The sequence below is a fragment of the Bufo gargarizans genome, chromosome 11 (assembly GCF_014858855.1).
Source record: "Bufo gargarizans isolate SCDJY-AF-19 chromosome 11, ASM1485885v1, whole genome shotgun sequence".
NCBI lineage: Eukaryota > Metazoa > Chordata > Amphibia > Anura > Bufonidae > Bufo > Bufo gargarizans.
The window spans coordinates 49551877-49572998 of NC_058090.1; the positions used below are offsets into that span (position 1 = coordinate 49551877).

The 21122-nt window shown below is 42.6% G+C and overlaps 1 protein-coding gene across 1 annotated transcript in view; it reads left to right on the top strand.

The window, feature by feature from the left end:
* SLC25A21 (solute carrier family 25 member 21) overlaps nucleotides 1–21122 on the top strand; it is a 321849-nt gene that overhangs the window by 198425 nt on the left and 102302 nt on the right. The window contains exon 6 of the mRNA XM_044272495.1: nucleotides 17724–17807. Within this exon, the coding sequence (XP_044128430.1) occupies nucleotides 17724–17807 (84 nt within the window). The remainder of the gene's footprint in view (nucleotides 1–17723; nucleotides 17808–21122) is intronic.

Sequence of the window (21122 nt, forward strand, 5' to 3'; positions counted from 1 at the left end):
GGCCAACCGAGGAGGAGAGACGAGAAACACACAGCAGTTACAACAGAGGCAGGGCAACACTCTCCAAGGCCTGGGGCAGTTTTATGACACCCCGCCAGCACCCTCAACCTGATGCGCGGCCTAGTGTCACAAGAAGGGAAAAATTTTGGAAGATAATGAAGGAGTACATAGCAGACCGTGTCAGCGTCCTCAGTGATCCCTCTGTGCCTTACAACTATTGGGTGTCCAAGCTGGACACGTGGCACGAACTGGTGCTCTACGTCTTGGAGGTGCTGGCCTGCCCCGCCGCCAGCGTTTTGTCAGAGCGTGTATTTAGTGATGCTGGGGCCATAATAACTGAAAATGCTGCCCGGTTGACTCTTATGAAAATGAACAAGGCCTGGATTCCCCCTGACTTCTCTACTGCACCAGAGGAAAGCGGCTGAACATAAAGGCACTCTAAATGTGGGTTTTATGGTGTATTGAATACTCTTTATTCCCATGCACCCCTTCCACCACTAAAAAGGGTTATGTGGTTCAATCTCCCTTTTCTCGTCCTCGTCCTCCTCCTTCATCATATCAACATGCTTATTGGGCTGCCCTCACTCCTAATGTTTTAGAGTGTCAGCTCAGCAACAGGCCCTCACCCATAATGTTTTTGAGGGTCACCAGCAGGCCCTCACCCATAATGTTTTAGAGGGTCACCAGAAGGCCCTCGCCCATAATGTTTTAGAAGGTCACGGGCAGGCCCTTGTTCTTAATGTTTTAGAGGGTCAGATCAGCAGCATACCCTTACCGCTAATGTTTTAGATGGTCACATCAGCAGCAGGCCCTCGCCCCTAAAGTTTTAGATGGTCAGATCATCAGCAGGCACTCTCCCCTAATGTTTTAGAGGGTCAGCTCAGCAGCAAGCCCTCGCCATTAATGTTTTTGATGGTCAGATCAGCAGGCCCTTGCTCCAATAGTTTTTGAGGGTCACCAGCAGGCCATCAATCATAATTTTTCAAGGGTGTGTAGGATGCCCTCCTTTATGTGTAATAAAGGGTGTATTGTAGTGCTGGTTCCTTGTAATTTTTGGCAGCCCTTTCACCTCTACCTGAACAATTTCACCTTCACCTCTACCTGAACAATTGTACCACAATGTGAATGAGGCCTTCCTTTATGTGATATACAGGTTGTATCAGAGTGCCTTTTCCTTGTAATTTTTGGCAGCACTTGCACTTTATATACAAGTAAATATACAGGAAAGAATGTTTCCTAACAATTTTTCCTCTAAAATCGATTTTATCTTTGGTTTTGTGCGTATTATTGTCAGTCTGTAAAAGTGGTATACTACTCGGACAACATCGTTCCCAGCAGCAACCTGGGAGTCCAAGATGCATCCAGAAATCCTCCCCATGCTGTTCCCGAACCATTTCAGTGGTGTTTCATCAATTTCTGACCTTTTCCTGTGAACCAGACACCTTCCCCTCTTCAGAGCAGAGTTTGCCTGATTTAATGCTCGGGTTCTCCCATTGACTTCCATTGTGCTCAGGTAGAGCACCCGAGCATCCCGAGGTGTTCTACCCGAGCGCTTTGGTGCTCAACCAACACTAGTCTCCACTTAAGAGGTCATTGTGAATGTGAAGTTCTAAATGCCATTATACAGTCTGATCAAAATACTTACCTTTTTCATCTATATAGATTTTGCTGGACTGCAAAAGATCAATTTGTAAAGGCCAGATCTATGCACAGACTTTTTGTGGCCTCGTTTTCCGATCAGGTTGCAGCTGCTGTCCAGGGGGGCACATTGGGTCGCATGTGGCTTGGCACACCCCGTTAGGCTGCGGCTGGCACTTGGTGGTTGGAGTTAGGAAGATCTCGCTGTTGGGGTCTGTGTGTGGACTTAGCTTAGAAAGTGTATGTGCAGTCCCTGTCTTTTTTTTTTTAAATAAACATCTCATTGTCCTTCGTTGGCTTTCCATAGGTGACCCCCATTCTTAGATCCAGTGCCATGCAGGTGAAATAAAGATGTTATATCTCTGTTATATCTCTGTGATAGCGAATACTAGTTTTTGATATCTGGTGATGTCTTGGCTTACAGAAGATTGCACTGGAACCAATTTCCTGTTTTCCAGCTTTTTAAAAAAGAAACCAAACACTTAAACCGGTTCTTTGGTATTAATATTTCAGTGGTCTATGTTGTCACTCCTACACCCTGCTACTGTCCCTAATGGTCTAACATAAAGTCATCTATGCATTATGTTCCAGGTCCTCTCTATAATGTGCATTGCTAATCTGTTTGCAACTGTAATGTTCATGTAGTGTGCCTGGTTCACCAGCAGGTGGCAGCAAACATGGCAGAGCTGTACTTAGAGAGAATGGAACTTGCCACTCCATTCTAACCCCCCTCTGGAGAGAAGTGGGCTAGTCCTACTTCCTGCAGGAAGGGTGGGGACCAGTGGGTTAGTTTAGTTTACCCCTGCAAGTGGAAAGGTGTGCAGGGGGGCGTCTCTGCTGGATGTGCCCAAGCCAGCCAGAGCACCTTAAGCTCTGCTGGCCTTGGAGGCCAAAGCTTGTAGCCTCAGGAGCCAGGAGCAAAGTTCCCTGGAGTCAGACTACAAAGTGAAGTGCAGCATACAGAAGAAGTTGAGCCAGTCTGTCAGTATAGCAGAGTCAGAGAGAAACAGATATAGCAGAGTGGAGTTTGCCTGCTAGTTTAATGCTAAAGCCTGCTGGAACCAAGACAAAGCCTATAAACCGTTTTGGAGAACGTTTATGTAAAGTAAAGCTGCCATTGAACTTCATCTCAAAGTCTGTACTCCAGTTATTCTTTTATCCCTCAATTATTCCCCCTATTTATTGCTTCGGAGCCAAAGCCTGGGGCCCAGCCGTATCCAGGTAGGAGTACTGTGTCACACATAAAGAGACATCCAGGCCGCACTACACTACTCGGCATTTCCTACACCTGGGACACGATATAGAGGGCCCTGGGGCGAAGCTGCCCGTTGCATCTATCCTTAGGATAGGCCATCAATATCAGATCGGTAGCAGCAGCCCTACCAATATGCTGTTTGGATCCTAGTGCAAATCCCCTGCAGAAATCTCTAGCCTCCAGCAAAACTACACATCAGATTTGCCATAGGCCTAGCATAGTTGAATATGAGTATAACCATACTGTAGATGCATGTTCTTTGTGAATCTTAGTAAATATGACTGAACTGTATATAATAGTATATTGATATTGTAATAAATGTGCATACAGTATATAGGGGATCAGGCTGGGAAATGTTGACATTCGTGAAGTGTTCATACATGGTGCCACACTGGGCAGGGATGCCTTATATACAGAGGTCCCTTAAATCATCAGCATAAAGAATAAACAGCGCAGCTGCTGACTGAAGATCCCCAGGCATTTTCATTCTGCACTTTGTGTGGAAGTTTTCTTTCTTCCTGTTTGGTTTGTTTGAGTAAACAGGTCTGGAGAGAATGAGTTCCTTTGCGTGACAGGACCTTAAGGCCCTGAGATGTAGAGAGGTAGAGGACAATACTCGTGGAAATTCAAGGGTTCTGTGATGCACTTTGAAAGTTTGCCTAGCCGAGGATCTAGCACTAGGACCATGAGTGGTGCCAGAGGAAGCCATCAAGGATCCTCAGTTCCCTCCTCCTCTATCTCATCATGGCTCCTCTTGTCATGTACAAATGAGACCTCAACACTTTGGTGGAACAGAAATGTTTCCATACTTTAGTAGTCAACCTTATTTCAATAGTATCACAAGATGGCATCTATTTATTGTGACTTTTTAAAGCAATTTACTTGTATCATGTTCTGAAAAATAATGCCAAGATACTAGACCTGATGAGTTTTTTTTATAGATTCCTCATCAAGAATGGACAGGACACTTATTGTTCCCATGGTGCATTTTTAAAAACCACAAGCAGGAAAAAAAAAACGCCTATGATATAACATGCAGATTCCCCATTGAAATCAATGGGGAAGTTCTGCATGTGTTTTTTGGCGAGGATTTTTGGAGCAGAATCCGCAACACAGTCCTCACCCCAAATACTCTATGTGAACCTTGCCTTATAGTTTTTGGTTTTAATCTCCATATTCTAATAATTGTCTGGGAAACTGAGATTTACTATATATTGTTGTTGGCCCAGTCCATCCTCCTGAGCATAGGTCATCAATATCTGAAGCCTGGAGAACAGCTTTAATATTTTATAAAAGTTTTTAATTGTTACAAACATAAATGTGGAAGTGAGATCTATATACAGTGAGGAACAGAAGTATTTGAACACCCTGCGATTTTGCAAGTTCTCCCACTTAGAAATCATGGAGGGGTCTGAAATTCACATTGTAGGTGCATTCCCACTCTGAGAGACAGAATAAAAAAAAAATCAGGAAATCACATTGTATGATTTTTAAAGAATTTATTTGTCTTTCACTGCTGAACATAAGTATTTGAACACCTGAGAAACAGAAAGAATTCTCGCTCTCACAGACCGGTTACTGTGCCTTTAAAAAGTCCACCTCTACTCTACTCATTAATCTAACTTAGTAGCACCTGTCTAAGCTCTTTAAAGACACCTGTCCACCCCACAGTCAGTCAGACGCCAACTACTACCATGGGCAAGACCTAAGAGCTGTCAAAAGACACCAGAGACAAAATTGTGGACCTCCACAAGGCTGGAAAGGGCTACGGGCCAATTGCCAAGCACCTTGGTGAAAATAGATCAACTGTTGGAGCAATTGTTCGAAAATGGAAGAGGCTAAAGACTGTCGGTCTCCCTCAGACTGGGGCTCCATGCAAGATCTCACCACGTGGGGTATCACTGGTGATGAGAAAGGTGAGGAATCAACCCAGAACTAAAAGGGAGGAGCTGGTCAATGACATGAAGAGATCTGGGACCACAGTTTCAAAGGTCTCTGTCGGTAGAACACTATGCCGTCATGGTTTCATATCATGCATTGCATGGAAGGTTCCCCTGCTCAAGTCATCACATGTCCAGGCCTGTCTGAAGTTTGCCAATGACCATTTGGATGATCCAGAGGAGGCATGGGAGATAGTCATGTGGTCAGATGAGACCAAAGTAGAACTTTTTGGTCTTAACTTCACCAGTCCATTCTTGATGAGGAATCCATCAAATAAACTTATCAGGAAAAAAACCTGATGCAGATTCTGCATCAGGTTTTTTTCAGGGCTGAAATTACTCAATGTGAACCTAGCCTAAGAGCTTGGAATGGCAGCTTGTCCATATGTGCTTTCTGTGCCTGGTACTGTGGCTTAGCACCTAAAACTTAACGGGGTTCTGTGGGCTACAGATTTTGATGGCCTACGCTGAGGCTAGGTCATTAATATCAGATCTTTCGGGATCCAACCCTCGGTATCCCTGCGATCAGCTGCTGCCGCGCTTGAAAATATACAGTTTATGGAGTTGGAGGCAGACAGCTCCTTACACTGTGTAGTGGCCATGCTGGAGTACTGCAGCTCAGCTTCCCTTGAAGTGAATAGGTGATGATCTTCAGTACATCGGCAGCAAAACTGCACTAAAATGTGACTTTTTACATGATGGAGACTGGTATTTTATTATAAACGTCTGTACTGAAAGCAGAATCACAAGAATGGTGGTCCCCATGTCTCCCGTGTGACTGGCACACATTCACATCTGGGAGTCAGGGATCCCAATCCTTTTGATCTCCACTAGATCACTATATATAATTAAACTTTTTTTTTTTTTTTCATCAACCAATAGACAAAATTAGATTTTTCCACTAACCATAATCAAACCCATACAGTATATAATATCTACCGTACATATATGTAGTGTATATCAGAATGTAGATGGTGAATTGCCTTTATGGACTTATTAGTGTGATGCTGCCATTAATGTGCGGACATTGTAAGCAGATCTGTATTTATGCGTGGCGCTGACAGTATACGCAAAGCTGTATTTATGCCTCCTGATGACAGTCTTCATAGAGATAGCCTCAACTGTGTACCGCCTATCTGTGCTTTGAGCCTAGATTTGTATGTAATGCTGACAGCCTGTGTATATATTGCTGACAGCAAGCAAAAAATTCTGTTTATGTGTATAGAGTTGTGGAAGTGCACTCATTATGTGGATGTATGGTGCTGGCGGTGCGGGCAGTGCGGTATTTTTCTGTGTGCTGCTTTGGCAGTAAGCATAATAAACACTGCAACAGCCCATTGTAATTAAGTAAAACAAATATATTATTATTAATGAACATTCTGCAAAGAACATGAAAAGAAAGATCTGACGCCCTCTGTTTGGAAAGAAACCTCAGATCTTTCTTTTTATGTTTTCCCCTGAAATCCTATGATATATTTAAGTCGTGGAGTGGGACAATGTATTCCACAGATTGCTTCCAAATTGCAGCTAGCCCATTTAGTCCTCGGTGATTTGGGCCTTTGTGCGTCACTTCTAATTGATGGAGTTTTCTTAAGGCATGATGTATTTTGTGGAATCACGGGCGCTGCTGCTAATTTCTGACAGCCGAAATGAACAGTCTCAATTAGGCTATATGAAAGGAAACAGCCACATAAACAAGGTGTAGGTTAAGCTGTTTCCTACCTTAAGCAAGAGCTGATCCAGGCTGTGGACACGACGCGAGAATGTATAGGACCGGTGTCATAGGAAGCCTTGCGTCCTGTATATTTATAATGAGGCAGTGACATCACAGTGTCTAAGTGATGTCACTGGTTTAAATAGACTACATTCTCAAGAATCCTCTATAATATCATTCTAATGGAATTTATTATCCTATTATGATCATTATGTAATAATTTCATTTTTTTATGCAATGTTTCCCTATACAATAATTTTATAGATCATCTTAAAACTTACCGGTAACCCTCATAGGATATATATAGTGGGGATACAGAGTGTTAGAGGGAATGTATCCTCAGAAAAGGACCTATTTTTTTTAAAGGGGTTATCCAAAGTGTAAAACATGCCCCTCAATGCCCGGGCCCGTCATATAGATTATACTTAACGTGCTCCCTGGCACCCGCATCGCTCTCGATCCCTGCACAGCCTCTGCTGAATCTCCAAGTCAAAACATCTGGTGATTGGGGGGGGGGCAGCCAATGGCAGGATGCCCACGGGGATGAGCCTCCCTAGCATCACCCACGATGCTAAGGAAGCTCGTCCCTGTCGCGGCCTGCTATTGGCTGTCCCCCTCTGTCGGTAGATGTTTTGAGCTGTGCGAGGAGGAGATGATGCAGCGGGGGCCGTGCGGGGATCAGGAGTGATGCGGGTGCCGGGGAGCGAGGTCAGTATAACCAGCATGAGAGGCCCGGACATTGGGGTCATGTCTTACACTTTGGATGCATGACTTTAAGATAATACAGTGCAATGCAATGCACTCCGCCAATAGAAGCAGCCTGCAGTCCGCGTGTCCTCTTCTGTGATTAGATTTGTGGTGTTGTGTAGTATTGTGCAATAAAACATATTTGTGTGGACGGTATAAGTGTTACGTTACTATTATATAGACCTGTGCCTCTCCCACCTTTTCAGAACTACAGCTTGACAGGGCATGGTGGGAGTTGTAGTTTTGCAACATCTGGAAAGCCACAGATTGGAGATCACTGAAAAAAAGGCCGGACAAATCTTTGCCTTTGTGGTTCTGATGACCGGTGGCAGCTAAAGGGGTATCCCCATCATATAATGTTATGTGATTGGTGGGGATCTCTGGAAACCCTGCTGATCCCGAGATCCCTTCTTAAAAAAATCACGGGGACATGCACTACTTTGATCCGTGAAGCGGACCAAGTACGCCCATTGAAGTTTATGGGACACAACATGAATGGCATCCGTGGTGCGGCGTCCATTTTTCACTGAAGAATAATAGGAGATTCTTTGGAAATTAATTTTCAGCCGAGCAACGTCGGTGAATTACAGATGACTCACGGATGGTAAAAACGGGCACATGGACCAACCATGGATCCTTCACGGACATCTTCACGGATGAAACACATACGCTTTTTTTTTTTTTACGAACGTGTCACTGACATGGAAATGTGGACGAGGGCCTTATAGGGGTGCCAGCAGTTGGGTCTCCCACATTTGGTCACTGTTATCACCAGGGAAAGCTATGACTGGCCATACATTTCCCCTGCATGAACAATGTGGTATTACATGGCAGCAGCTAAAAGGAATCGCTGACCAGAATACACGGATGGCCCAGGTCCACCAGGTCTACTGACCGAGCGTTTTATGTTGGGAATTTCTCAAGACTGGCATTTCCTAGACCTAGCTTACTTAGGAGTGGACTGGCGAGGTAGCCTCTTAATACATTTGACACATCTCCTTGCAATTCAGCAGTAAATCAGTGGGATCATAGGATGCCCCACCCCTACTAAGCCTCACCTAAAATTGGAAAAAGTAACACATTTGTACACAAAACCGTTGTGAGCCTAAAAAATTGCAAAACGTTTTATTTATTTATTTTTAACCAGAAAACCGATGCAAGTTTCATAATAAATTCTTCCATATTTTATTTTATTTTTTCATTTTGAAACAACCAGTTACAGTAATTGACCACATTGTTTACAGTGGGATTGAATCGTAGTTGTCACTGGTTTCTTCTTTTTTTGCAGCAGCAAGCGTTCTGCTGCTGCACAGTTAATGGAGCAGATGGCTTAGATCTTCATCATGGTTAACCCTCCAGTGACTGGTATATAACGATATTACGCTAGATGTGTTTACAGTAGATTCAGTACAGTCGCTACAAATTGATCCAAATGCACAGTCACTTCAGGGTTTGTTCAGTGCTCACTCAGTTTTATTTGTCTGATTCCCGTAATGTGTAGCGTTGGCCGGCCGGCCAGGTGACTGCAGCCTTCTCCTGTGTTGCGTGTGCTTGATGTCAGCGTGTGGAGATGTGTCTGTGTTACATCTGGAGACCTTATGGAACTGAGGAAAGGGGAAACTGTTTGTGGGCTTCTGGGGGTCGCTTCGGCTCATTAACCCAGCGAACTCTGATTTACATGGGTCATAGGTCGTTGTATGCTCAATGGGAGGCTAAGGAAAGTATTAGACCTAGAACTGATAATCATCCCTTGGTTAACCCTGTCTTTTGTGACCACATCAAATATTCCATATTTCAGCTTATCTTCAGACATTCAGCTGCTAGAAGTCGCAATGATTCGGCACATAACTGACAACCAACGAAACCGAACAGATCCCATTGACTATAGTGGGTTTTTTAGTTTAAAAAAAAAAAAAAAAAGTTCTGCATGCTGGATTTTTATGTCCGCTCTTTTTGGTGGAATCTGCGACGGAGCCCCAATGCAGATGTGGACAAGTCCTCTTTTTTTTTCTTCTGTTTCTGGGAAAGCTGAGTAATGACCAGTCCAGCTCCTATATGAGTTGTCATTCCGTTTTCTATAACCCCTAACCGAATAGCAGTGATGATTATCATGAGATAACTAGGCAGAGGTGTGAGGAAGCTGGGTGAGTTCTCCTCTGAGAACGATAATGTTTGCTATAGAGGTTCTCAACCAGCTTTCCTAGAAACAGGTATGATGAAGGAATCACTGAATAAAGATTTGACAAAAACTACTTAAAGGAGTTGTCTCACTTTGAACATTGGTGGCATATCACTAGGATATGCCACGAATGTCAGATAGATGCAGGTCCCACCTCTGAGACCGGCACCTATCTCTGGAACAAAGCTCTCAAAGAGAACGAGCGCACCGCGCATGCGTGGCTGCCCTCCGTACATTCCTATGGGCGTGCCGAAAATAGCCAAGTAAATAAATAATGAATACATATATTAAATGGAAATAGCTGAGGCAGCATTTATTTATCAGACCGTTTCATAGAAAGTGAATGGAGCAGTGGCTGCGCTTTTCTCTCCCAAACTTTAAGTGCTCCGTTGAAGAGATAGGTGCGAGTCCCAGAGGTGCAACTATCTGACATTGGTGGCATATCCTAGCAATGTTCGAGGTGAGACAACCCCTTTAAATAGTTCATATTTTGTATTAAGTGATGTTTCTTCACCTGTTTCAACACCTGGTCCCCATACATCTTTGATTATCATTGGGCAAACTAACCGATTTCGGTGATTTTTTGTGTATGGAGTTTTCCTAACTCTCCATCAATGGATGATGTCGTGGAAAAGGAACTTCAGGCAAGGTGAATTTCAATGCCTGATCCTTTTTTCTTCTGGCAAGAGAGCTAGGTGTCTAACAGCGGCTTTCTTCTCTCTTGATATTGAAAACACATACACGCTTAGGCTGAACCGAGCATGCATGTGTATGGGGGAGTCCGGAGGAACAGCAGTTGAAGATGTATGGACACCTTCAGGGCGCATGCACACTGGCACGGAAGTCTATACAGCTCCTTAGTATGAAACCAGACTCCTCCGGGCACTGCCTTACAGGCTTCTTCAGACTACATGTGTCCGGAGATATTTTCCCTTCTAAAAGCAGTGCTCCTTGGGAGAATAGCCCCATACATACATGTGTAGTCTGAAGGATCATACCACATTTTATTTTGTATGGAATCAAACAGAAATAAATTCTGTATGAAGTCCGAGGCATATATAGGCAGAGATTAGGGCTCACACACACCCCTAGTGTAGCACGGGTATGACTCCATGCAAAATGGAGCAGGAATACAGCCGGGTGCATGAACCCTTACATGGACCGTGTATGCAGGCGCAAATGCTTGCATTTGTACATTATGTATTTGTATTACTTTTACTTTTACTTTTGTATTAAATTTTAATGCCTGTTTGGTCTAAGGTGATTCAGCCTCAGAGACACAATCACCAGGGTTCACCTCTTGAGACCACCAACCAGGTGCTTTTTGAAAAGGCTATTATAATGTCTGCTGAAATGACAGTGCCTGTCGGTAGTATATATGGTGTAATATTGTTTTAACAGGAAAACGACAAATTCACATCAAGATTTTGAAGTTGGATTGAAAGCATCTAAAAACAAATAAAATAACAAACCTACAAAATATTGTTAAAAACAAAAATGTTCCAAAAATGCAATCAAAATGTCATGTTTGGTAGCTCTTTAACCATAACAACCGGTACAATGAATTTAACACATTATTTAGCTGCTTTTTTTATTTTATTTTTTATTTGGAGTATCGTGCCCACCCCTGTCTAGTATAAATGTGAAATAAATCACACTAAATCGCACCTAACAAAATGACAGAAAATAGAACTACAAGGACATCAAAAATAAAAAGTTACGACTGCCCGAGGCAAAAATATAAATAATTCCAAAAACTCTGGTCTGTTATAATTAAGCATGCTTGGTTAACTATTGCATTTATTGAAAGCTTGTATATAAGTCATTGGTTCTTTTCTATTCTTTTCTATTACCCCTGGCAATGACACTGATGAAGAAGTCCCATCATTATAAAAGCTGTGGAAGTAATTAATGGACTGTGGTAAATACCAGAGGAGAGAGATTGCAAAACCCCTCGTCTGCTCCAGGATGCATTGCATTGATTTGGTAGGGTCTGTAACTTGATCCGTTAAACAGATCCTGGCTGTCCGGTGTCTCCCCTGTCCCATATAAAAACCTGCTTTAGTTACAGGGGAACATCTTTAACTCATCAGCTCTTGTTACTCCCAGGGTGCCTGTAGATGGGCCATGAATGGAGCTTCCTAGTGTTTTGTGGTCACCAGATAGTTGGCAGCACAGTCACTAGTTGTGATAAAAAAACATGCTGGGGATTCTTGTCATCTAATAATCTTCCACTCAGTAGATGCCAGAAATAAGAGGCGCATTTTGAGCAGAATCACCATTCTGTCTGTGCCCAGGTCTCCGCGCTCACACAAGAACAAGAATACTTTGTTTGGTGACAAAAATTTTTTGTATATTTCTTCGTAGAGTAATTTATTTATTTATTCTGTCCTCTCTCTCACAATTGCTAGTCTTTTGCCCATTTGTGCCACTGTAAGATCATTTTGTTCTCCTATCTCATATTACCCTTTCCTCCAATACTCCTGTATACCCAGCGCCGAAGCGTTCCACAGCACTAATCCCAACTGGAGGCTTGACACGTACTCCTGCGTGCACGCGCAATTCGTCCAACGCTGGTGTATTCTATAACACTATCTCCCATATGGAGGCTTGACACGCAACTCGGGGAGACGCGTGCTTTTTAAAGAGACGCCCCTCCCCTTCACAAGCGGCTCATTCTTTCTGCAGTGCGGATGCATGCCTTCCTTTTGAGAGCGCTGACTGCTCAATATTTACCTACCTTCTTCCCACAGCGGCACCAGGTATTTCCTTACATGATAATATCCATGCTTATTGACAGTTGTTATCTCTGATCTTACTTTGTTTACTACATGTTCACACAGTTGCAAGAAAAAGTATGTGAACCCTTTGGATTTCTGCACAAATTGGTCATAAAATGTGATCTGATCTTCATCTAAGTCACAACAATAGACAATCACAGTCTGCTTAAACTAAATTAAATGTTACCATGTTTTTATTGAACACACCATGTAAACATTCACAGTGCAGGTGGAAAAAGTATGTGAACCCCTAGACTAATGACATCTCCAAGAGCTAATTGGAGTGAGGTGTCAGCCAACTGGAGTCCAATCAATGAGATGAGATTGGAGGTGTTGGTTACAGCTGCCCTGCCCTATAAAAAACACACACCAGTTCTGGGTTTGCTTTTCACAAGAAGCATTGCCTGATGTGAATGATGCCTCGCACAAAAGAGCTCTCAGAAGATCAACGATTAAGAATTGTTGACTTGCATAAAGCTGGAAAGGGTTATAAAAGTATCTCCAAAAGCCTTGCTGTTCATCAGTCCACGGTAAGACAAATTGTCTATAAATGGAGAAAGTTCAGCACTGCTGCTACTTTCCCTAGGAGTGGCCGTCCTGTAAAGATGACTGCAAGAGCACAGAGCAGACTGCTCAATGAGGTGAAGAAGAATCCTAGAGTGTCAGCTAAAGACTTAAAAAAGTCTCTGGCATATGCTAACATCCCTGTTAGCGAATCTACGATACAAAAAACACTAAACAAGAATGGATTTCATGGGAGGATACCACAGAGGAAGCCACTGCTGTCCAAAAAAAACATTGCTGCACGTTTACAGTTTGCACAAGAGCACCTGGATGTTCCACAGCAGTACTGGCAAAATATTCTGTGGTCAGATGAAACCAAAGTTCAGTTGTTTGGAAGAAACACACAACACTATGTGTGGAGAAAAAGAGGCACAGCACACCAACAGCAAAACCTCATCCCAACTGTGAAGTCAGGGCCTGGACGGATTGCTATCATCGAAGGAAAAATGAATTCCCAAGTTTATCAAGACATTTTGCAGGAGAACTTAAGGCCATCTGTCCACCAGCTAAAGCTCAACAGAAGATGGGTGTTGCAACAGGACAACGACCCAAAGCATAGAAGTAAATCAACAACAGAATGGCTTAAACAGAAGAAAATACGCCTTCTGGAGTGGCCCAGTCAGAGTCCTGACCTCAACCCGATTGAGATGCTGTGGCATGACCTCAAGAAAGCGATTCACACCAGACATCCCAAGAATATTGCTGAAACTGAAACAGTTCTGTAAAGAGGAATGGTCGGGAATTACTCCTGACCGTTGTGCACGTCTGATCTGCAACTACAGGAAACGTTTGGTTGAAGTTATTGCTGCCAAAGGAGGTTCAACCAGTTATTAAATCCAAGGGTTCACATACTTTTTCCACCTGCACTGTGAATGTTTACATTTGGTGTTCAATAAAAACATGGTAACATTTAATTCTTTGTGTGTCATTAGTTTAAGCAGACTGTGATTGTATATTGTTGATCACATTTTATGACCAATTTGTGCAGAAATCCATATCTTTCCAAAGAGTTCACATACTTTTTCTTGCAACTGTATATACTACAAAATCATAGCCCCTACATTTCCTTAACATGTGACTCAGCATCATACTGTATCATCGCTGCCAATTTATGGGACCTTACTTACATCAATACTTACCATGTGATCCGGCGGACCAGACAGACACAATTGATACGTTATGACCTACTTGAAGAAAACACACCTATTTTCATGTATTATCGCCATGTTCACTTTCACATTTATCTTTATTTCGATTTTATTTTAAGTACAATTCTGTCAGATCATGTGATTTGGTACAATCAATGCTTGTGTGCTTGTGACTAATTATACTAAGCTGACCACTGCCATTATGTACTTTGTTAAATCATGATATTTATGTTATTTTCTTTATTCTGTTATAGTTTGATAAAGGCCGAAATTGGCCGAAACGTAACACCAGCCACAGATTCAATAAAAAACACGTATGATTCATTAAGCTACATTTAATTGTGATATTTCTGGAGTTCTTCTAACATTGCTTGACGGGGTGGGAACCCAACTCCTAGAAATTATACAGTTATACTACCAGCAGTGTGCGACAGCTATCTCTACTGACTCCTTCCTGGCTTCCCCATATACATACATGTTTGGCCCGACTGAACATGTCTGTGTATTCTGTGGAGAGTGCATAGAAAGCCACTGCTGCCGTATGCTTTTGGGGGGGTAGCTTCTCAAAGGATCAAGCCAAAATATTAATTTCACCCAATTCTGGTCTCCCTTTACAGATGATGGTGAGACAAGAAACGGGCAAAATTAATATTTTACTCCGATCCTTTTGTTCTCTAGTTCCCCACACAGATTAGTGTGTCGGCAGAACTTACTGTTCTTGGCTGGTTCGGCCAACAAAAGACTAATGTGTATGGCTAGCTTTAGGGTGGTCAATAGTTGACTGTCGGAGGAATGCTCATAGTAGGACTGGCTAAGCTGAGAGTTCTGAATGGGGAGAGTGAAGTAAGCTGCTGCCAAAAAACCCTTGGTGGCAGCTTACCTTCCCCTTAACAATACAGTCGGGCATATAGAAATCCAACAGCTCCATCCTTCTTTTCCCCAATGTCTTTCATCATACGATAATAACGAGGCACCTATACACATTAGATGGTTGGCCAGAACTGCAGAAATCAGTAGGTTTGGCCAACAGTCATCTAATGTGTGTGGCCAACTTAAGCCCTGGGTTTGACCAGCAGTAGAAGAACGTCTCTTTTCTTTTGTGGTTGCACAGTTGTCACATGGGCCAGGCAATCTTCATTCCCCCATTTACTTCTATGGAAGGATGATGTTAGCAGAGCCATAATTGGTCTTTCCTTCACCCAGGTTAAAGATTTAGTTTACTGTCCTATTCGTTTATCTACATGTCCTGGCTAAGGAAGGCGGAGTGGCACCCTGGACACATGTCATGCCATCCCTGACTTGATGGAAGAAATGTAGCAGCACGCATTTCAGTTTTTCAACCAGTCTATTTGTGATAGCACAAAACCACTAAAATAATGAAAAAGCACTAGGAGTGTTGTGTGGACATGTGGTTGCCTCAATGCATGCCAGGAACAGGACTTCTGAAGTCATTAACCTGTGCCCAGCATAATGGCACCCGTAGAACTATAATACTAAGGGTATATCTTCGATCGCACTATATATAGAGTTTCTCTAATATTTTCTCACTAGAAGTGAAGCATAGGAACGTGTCGCTGGCTTCGGATGCAGCATCATTGAAGCAATTATTATGTAGTATAAATAATATAGGATAAATGACGAGATGTTCTGGAGAATAAAATGGAAACAGAAAAGTTTTCTGCTACACAGGGATCATAAAAATGGTTTGTTCAAAGGCTAAAACAACTAAAAAAAAATGTGGACTGCACCTTTCTTCTCGTGTAAATCCCTCTACGACCATTAAACACAAAAAAAACGAGAATGTCCCTGCTGCTAAATTGGAGTCCAGAGAAGTCTGAGGCAACAGGATCTGAAGATCAAAATTCCAGACATAGCAACGTGAAACCTGCCACTAACTGAGTGCATCCTGTCCCCATCCACACTCTGCAGGGAAACCTGGGACAAGGTGGGACGGCGGGGGCAGCGAGCCCGGGGAACAATCACTTTTTTGTGCTGCAGCATTGTTATTACAGTGTTATTGCTTTAGGTGTGACATGTTAATGATCTTGGTGAGCGGTGTACCTGTTCGGTTTAGAGCACAGATGTAAAACCAGTAACATGGCAATATGCTGGTCTATTCATGTACAAGGGATGTGTGGTATACGCTCACATTCAATGCCTGTGGTTTATATGCTTTACAGCATTACTGTATGGCACCATTCCAGTTAGAAACTGCCTGATAAGAACTGATCAGGATGTGTCATTTAGATATTTTTTTTTAACTATCAGAGGTTAGCACTGTTTGGCAGTATTAATTAGGGACCATTTGCCTCTTTTATACATGGCCGTATTATGATAGTTTTATTCTGTTTTGGCCACATTTTTTGCTGATAGCACATTGACACATTCATTTCTATGGGGTCATGCATGCATCAGTTTTTGTTTTTAGTTTTTTTTTAGATTTGTGTGACCGTTCTACATATTATAGGACAAGTCCTGTGATTGTCCATATTGCAGACAAGAATAGTCATTTCTGTTGATGGGAATGGGAAAAATACAGAGTGCATACAGAAGGTATCCTCGTTTTAGGGACTGAAATACGGACACTGCTGTGTGCGCGAAGCCTAATGATTATGACCCAAGTACAGCTACTTTCACTCTGCCGGATCTCAATGCCGGAAAAAAATTTTTGTTTAGTTCTCATGCATTCTGAATAGAAAGCGATTCGTTCAGGATATCTTCCGTTCCAGCAGCATTCAGTTTTGTGACCACTGAAAGCTGCGGTTTTGTGTCGGGTCATAAAAATGGAAAAAAATGGAACTGGCACTGAAAACAGGGAACTTCAAAAAATCGGATCCGCCACCCATTCACTTTCAATCTATTTAGTGAAGGATCCGTTTTTTCCCGCGTCTTAGGCCTCATGCACACGACAGTTGTTTTTTGCGTCCGCAAATTGTGCGTCCGCTAAAATAAAACGGATGCAGCATCCGTTTTTTGGGGAGGATCCATTTTTTTCCACAGATCCCTTGTAATAAATTCCTATCCTTGTCCGCAAATGTGAAACAAGTAGAACATGCACAATTTTTATTTTTTTTTGCTGAAGGGAAACACGGACAACGGACGCGGAACACAAACGGATAAACTATCAGCATTTTTTTGCTGACCCATTGAAATAAATGGGTCCCCATCCTATCAGCAAAAAAAACGGAACGGAGGCCGAGAAAAACAACTGTCGTGTGCATGAGGCCTTAACAGAACAAATGCATCCTGATGTGGAAAATCAAAATGGATCTGTTTAATTACTGTATTGAGAACCTCTGCTGGATCTCAATACTGGAATTAACAACGTAAGTGTGAACGTAGCACCAAGTTTTAGTAAATCTATGACCTCACTGGTGCCACAATGTACAATACATTACAGAGCAACCAACAGCTGGAGTGTCACATCTCGGGGGCCCAGGAGCCACGTGTACTCTAGCTCCACAGCCACTTATTGGGGAAGACTATTCCACAGTACTGCAGCATTAGGCTATGTTCACATTGGCTTTATTATTTCCATTTTTCTGCTCTGTTCTAGAAACTAAAAATATTTCAGCACCAAATCAGCCATATAATGCAAATCCACAGCGCCCGACAGACCCCACTGATTATAATGGGCTGCTTCCGGTTTGCATCAGACAGCCCTGCACTATTATGTAAAAGTTTCATCACTGTTGCCTTCCCTAGAGCTGTTCTGTGTGTCAGTCTACACTGCTAATTACTGGTTATCATCTGTTCAGATTTCAGATCCAAAGAAATACATACGATCCGTCCAATTATAAGAGTTTGGGTGACTGCTTCAAGAGGATCTATCGCAGTGAAGGGTAAGTGTGTATCATGCATCTATAGAATATATGATACCAAGTGCTAACAAAGTCTCCAAATACCAGTGCCAGCCAAAGCAACGCGAGGACTCTAATAATGCACACATAATTATAAAATTACTAATTGATTTTAAAATTGTAACAGCAAGAAATAAAGTTAAACACATATGCAGGACACAACACTAACCCATGAAAATATGGGGACTCAAAAATATTCAGACCTATGAGTGAGTTACAAAGTCATTGTCTTCAATAAAAAGATCTATTGAAGGAGGTGTCTGCTTTGGATAGTCTCTTTTTTTTTTTTTTTAAAGGTCCCCCAGTGTTGGGGTGTCCAACTGCTGGAACTCGCAGTGATCAGCACTTAAAGTGTAACGGTCATATTGTATTTTATTTGCTAGTTTATTAGAGCTAGACATGTATACCTGAGTTGGTCTGTCAATGATTGTCATACAGTCCTGATCAAAAGTTTAAGACCACTTGAAAAATGGCAAAAAAAATCTTATTTAGCATGGCTGGATCTTAACAAGGTTCCAAGTAGAGCTTCAACATGCAACAAGAAGAAATGGGAGTGAGACAAAACATTTTTTTAGCATTCAATTTAATGAAAACAACGAATAAACTGAAACAGGCTGTTTTTCAGCTTATCAAAAGTTTAGGACCACACCTCCCAAAAAAAACTAAACCCCCCCCCCAAAACAGAAATCCAACTTCTAAACATGAACTCAGTAATGAGTAGCTCCGCCGTTATTGTTTATCACTTCAAAAATTCCTATTGGCATGCTTGATGCAAGCGTTTCCATGAGGTGAGTGGGAACATTTCTCCAAGTGGTGAAGACGGCCGCACGAAGACCATCTACTGTCTGGAACTGTTGTCCATTTTTGTAAACTTCCCTTGCCATCCACCCCTAAAGGTTCTCAATTGGATTTCGATCAGAGGAACATGCAGGATGGGCCAAAAGAGTGATGTTATTCTCCTGGAAGAAATCCCTTGTCCTGCGGGCATTGTGTACTGTAGCGTTGTCCTGTTGAAAAACCCAGTCGTTACCACACAGACGAGGGCCCTCAGTCATGAGGAATGCTCTCTGCAACATCTGGACATAGCCAGTGGCCGTTTGACGCCCCTGCACTTCCTGAAGCTCCATTTTTCCACTGAAGGAAAAAGCACCCCAGACCATTATGGCGCCCCCTCCACTGTGGCGCATAGAAAACATCTCAGGTGGGATCTGCTTGTCCTGCCAGTAATGTTGGAAACTATCAGGACCATCAAGGTTACATTTTTTCTCATCGGAGAATAAAACTTTCTTCCACCTTTGAATGTCCCATGTTTGGTGCTCTCTTGCCAAGTCCAAACGAGCAGTTCTGTGGCGTTCATGTAGACGAGGCCTTTGAAAACGTTTTTTGTTTTTGAAGCCCTTCAGTCTGAGATGCCGTCTGATGGTTATGGGGCTGCAGTCAGCACCAGTAAGGGCCTTAATTTGGGTCGAGGATCATCTAGTGTCTTGATGGACGGCCAATTGGATCCTCCGGCTCAGCGCTGAGGTCTTCTACTTGACTTTTTTTTACTGCGTCCCACCTCAGCAGCGATGGCGTGCTGTGAGAGACCCTGCTTATGCAGTTCAAGAACCCGTCCATGTTCAAAAAGGGAGAGTTTTTTTGCCTTTGTCATCACAACGTGTGACTACCTGACAGAAAATGACAATGAATCCACATCTTTGCACAGATTTGGCCTTTTAAAAGCATGTGGTCCTAAAATTTTAATCAGCTGAAAAAAACTGCCTGTTTCGGTTTAATTGTTATTTTCAATTAATTGAATGCTCAAAAAATGTTTTGTCTCACTCTCATTTCTTCTTGTTGCATGTTGAAGCTCTACTTGGAACCTTGTTAAGATCCAACAATGTAAAATATGATTTTTTGCCATTTTTCAAGTGGTCTTAAACTTTTGATCAGGACTGTAATTACCTTATAATAACAGCTTTTATTAATGTCCTCTGTCCCTTTCCACTACTCCCTTAAAGGATAACTGTCATATTTTCATAAAAAAAAAAATCAATTTTAGCATATGTTACTGCTGCAGCAGCATTATGCATAAAGCAATCTTTAGTTTCTTCACTTACCACTGTTTTCCTTGAGTTTTCCCCTTAGTCACGGCTGTTTTGAATCCTACATTATGAGGATCTTCTCAAGATGGCTCCTCTGCCAGTTCTCCGAGGCCAAAACTGCATTCCCGCAGGTCACATACAAACTTGCTGTAGCCAGCTTTCTGCCAGCCAATCAGATCACGCCTCCTCACTCTGAAGCCTAATGCAGGCATGCAGTGTGAAGGACCGCCCCTCTGTCTTCCTAGCCGGAGACAGATGAGCCATAGCAGCGGTCTTTTAAGGACGCAGTGGAAAGGGACAGGCGACATTAATGAAAGCTGTTATTATAAGGTAATTGTAGATCTTTTAGCAATCATCGACAGACTGACTCAGGTATACATGCCTAGCTCTAATAAACTAGCAAAAAAAAAATATGACAGTCATCATTTAAAAGACCGTTGCTAGGGCTTGTCTATCTTTTCTTCAGTGTAAACAGAAGACAGAGGGGCGGTCCTTCACCCTGCATGCCTGCATTAGGCTTCAGAGTGAGGAGGCGTGTCACTCAGTAATCCAATCTAATTGGTTGGCGGGAAGCTGTTGGCTACAGCATATGTGTATGTGAAGTTAGGGAAGACAGAGAATCTTGAGAAGATCCTCATATTGTAGGGTTCAAAGCAGCCATTCAGAAAAGCTCAAGGAAAACAGTGGTGTGTAAAGAAACTGCCTGTCTTTTTACACTGCCCTTGGCATTTTTTCCAAAAAGGGGCATGAAAAAGGTGGTAAAGGGACATGACCAACAGCCGAGACATATTTATCTTCATTTATACAAGTTTTCTGGTCCAAATGAAGCCAGAAATCTACAGCAGTTCTGAGCTATCGTAGATTTCTGTTTAGGCACACGGACTGCTGGTGGATGCTCCAAATTTATAACCAGGCCTGTACCTCATCATAAATGTGGCGCATCCTCAAGCAGCTCAGGGGATATCAAGACCAGGGAAATGGTGGTGACATTGCATACCATCTTTGCTGCAATGGTAAACTAATCCTACATATAACCCCATCCTAATGGTACTTATCTCGCTATATCAAGCAGAGTCTTTGGATTGCTTGGGGAGATCAGGTTTGCAACAACATTTTTTAGAAATCTAGGAATTCTGGGAAGTAACGTTAGTAGTGACCATGAGAGTGAAAGTGGCTAGTTCTCCTCCACGTTAGAGTTGTGAGATATTTCTAT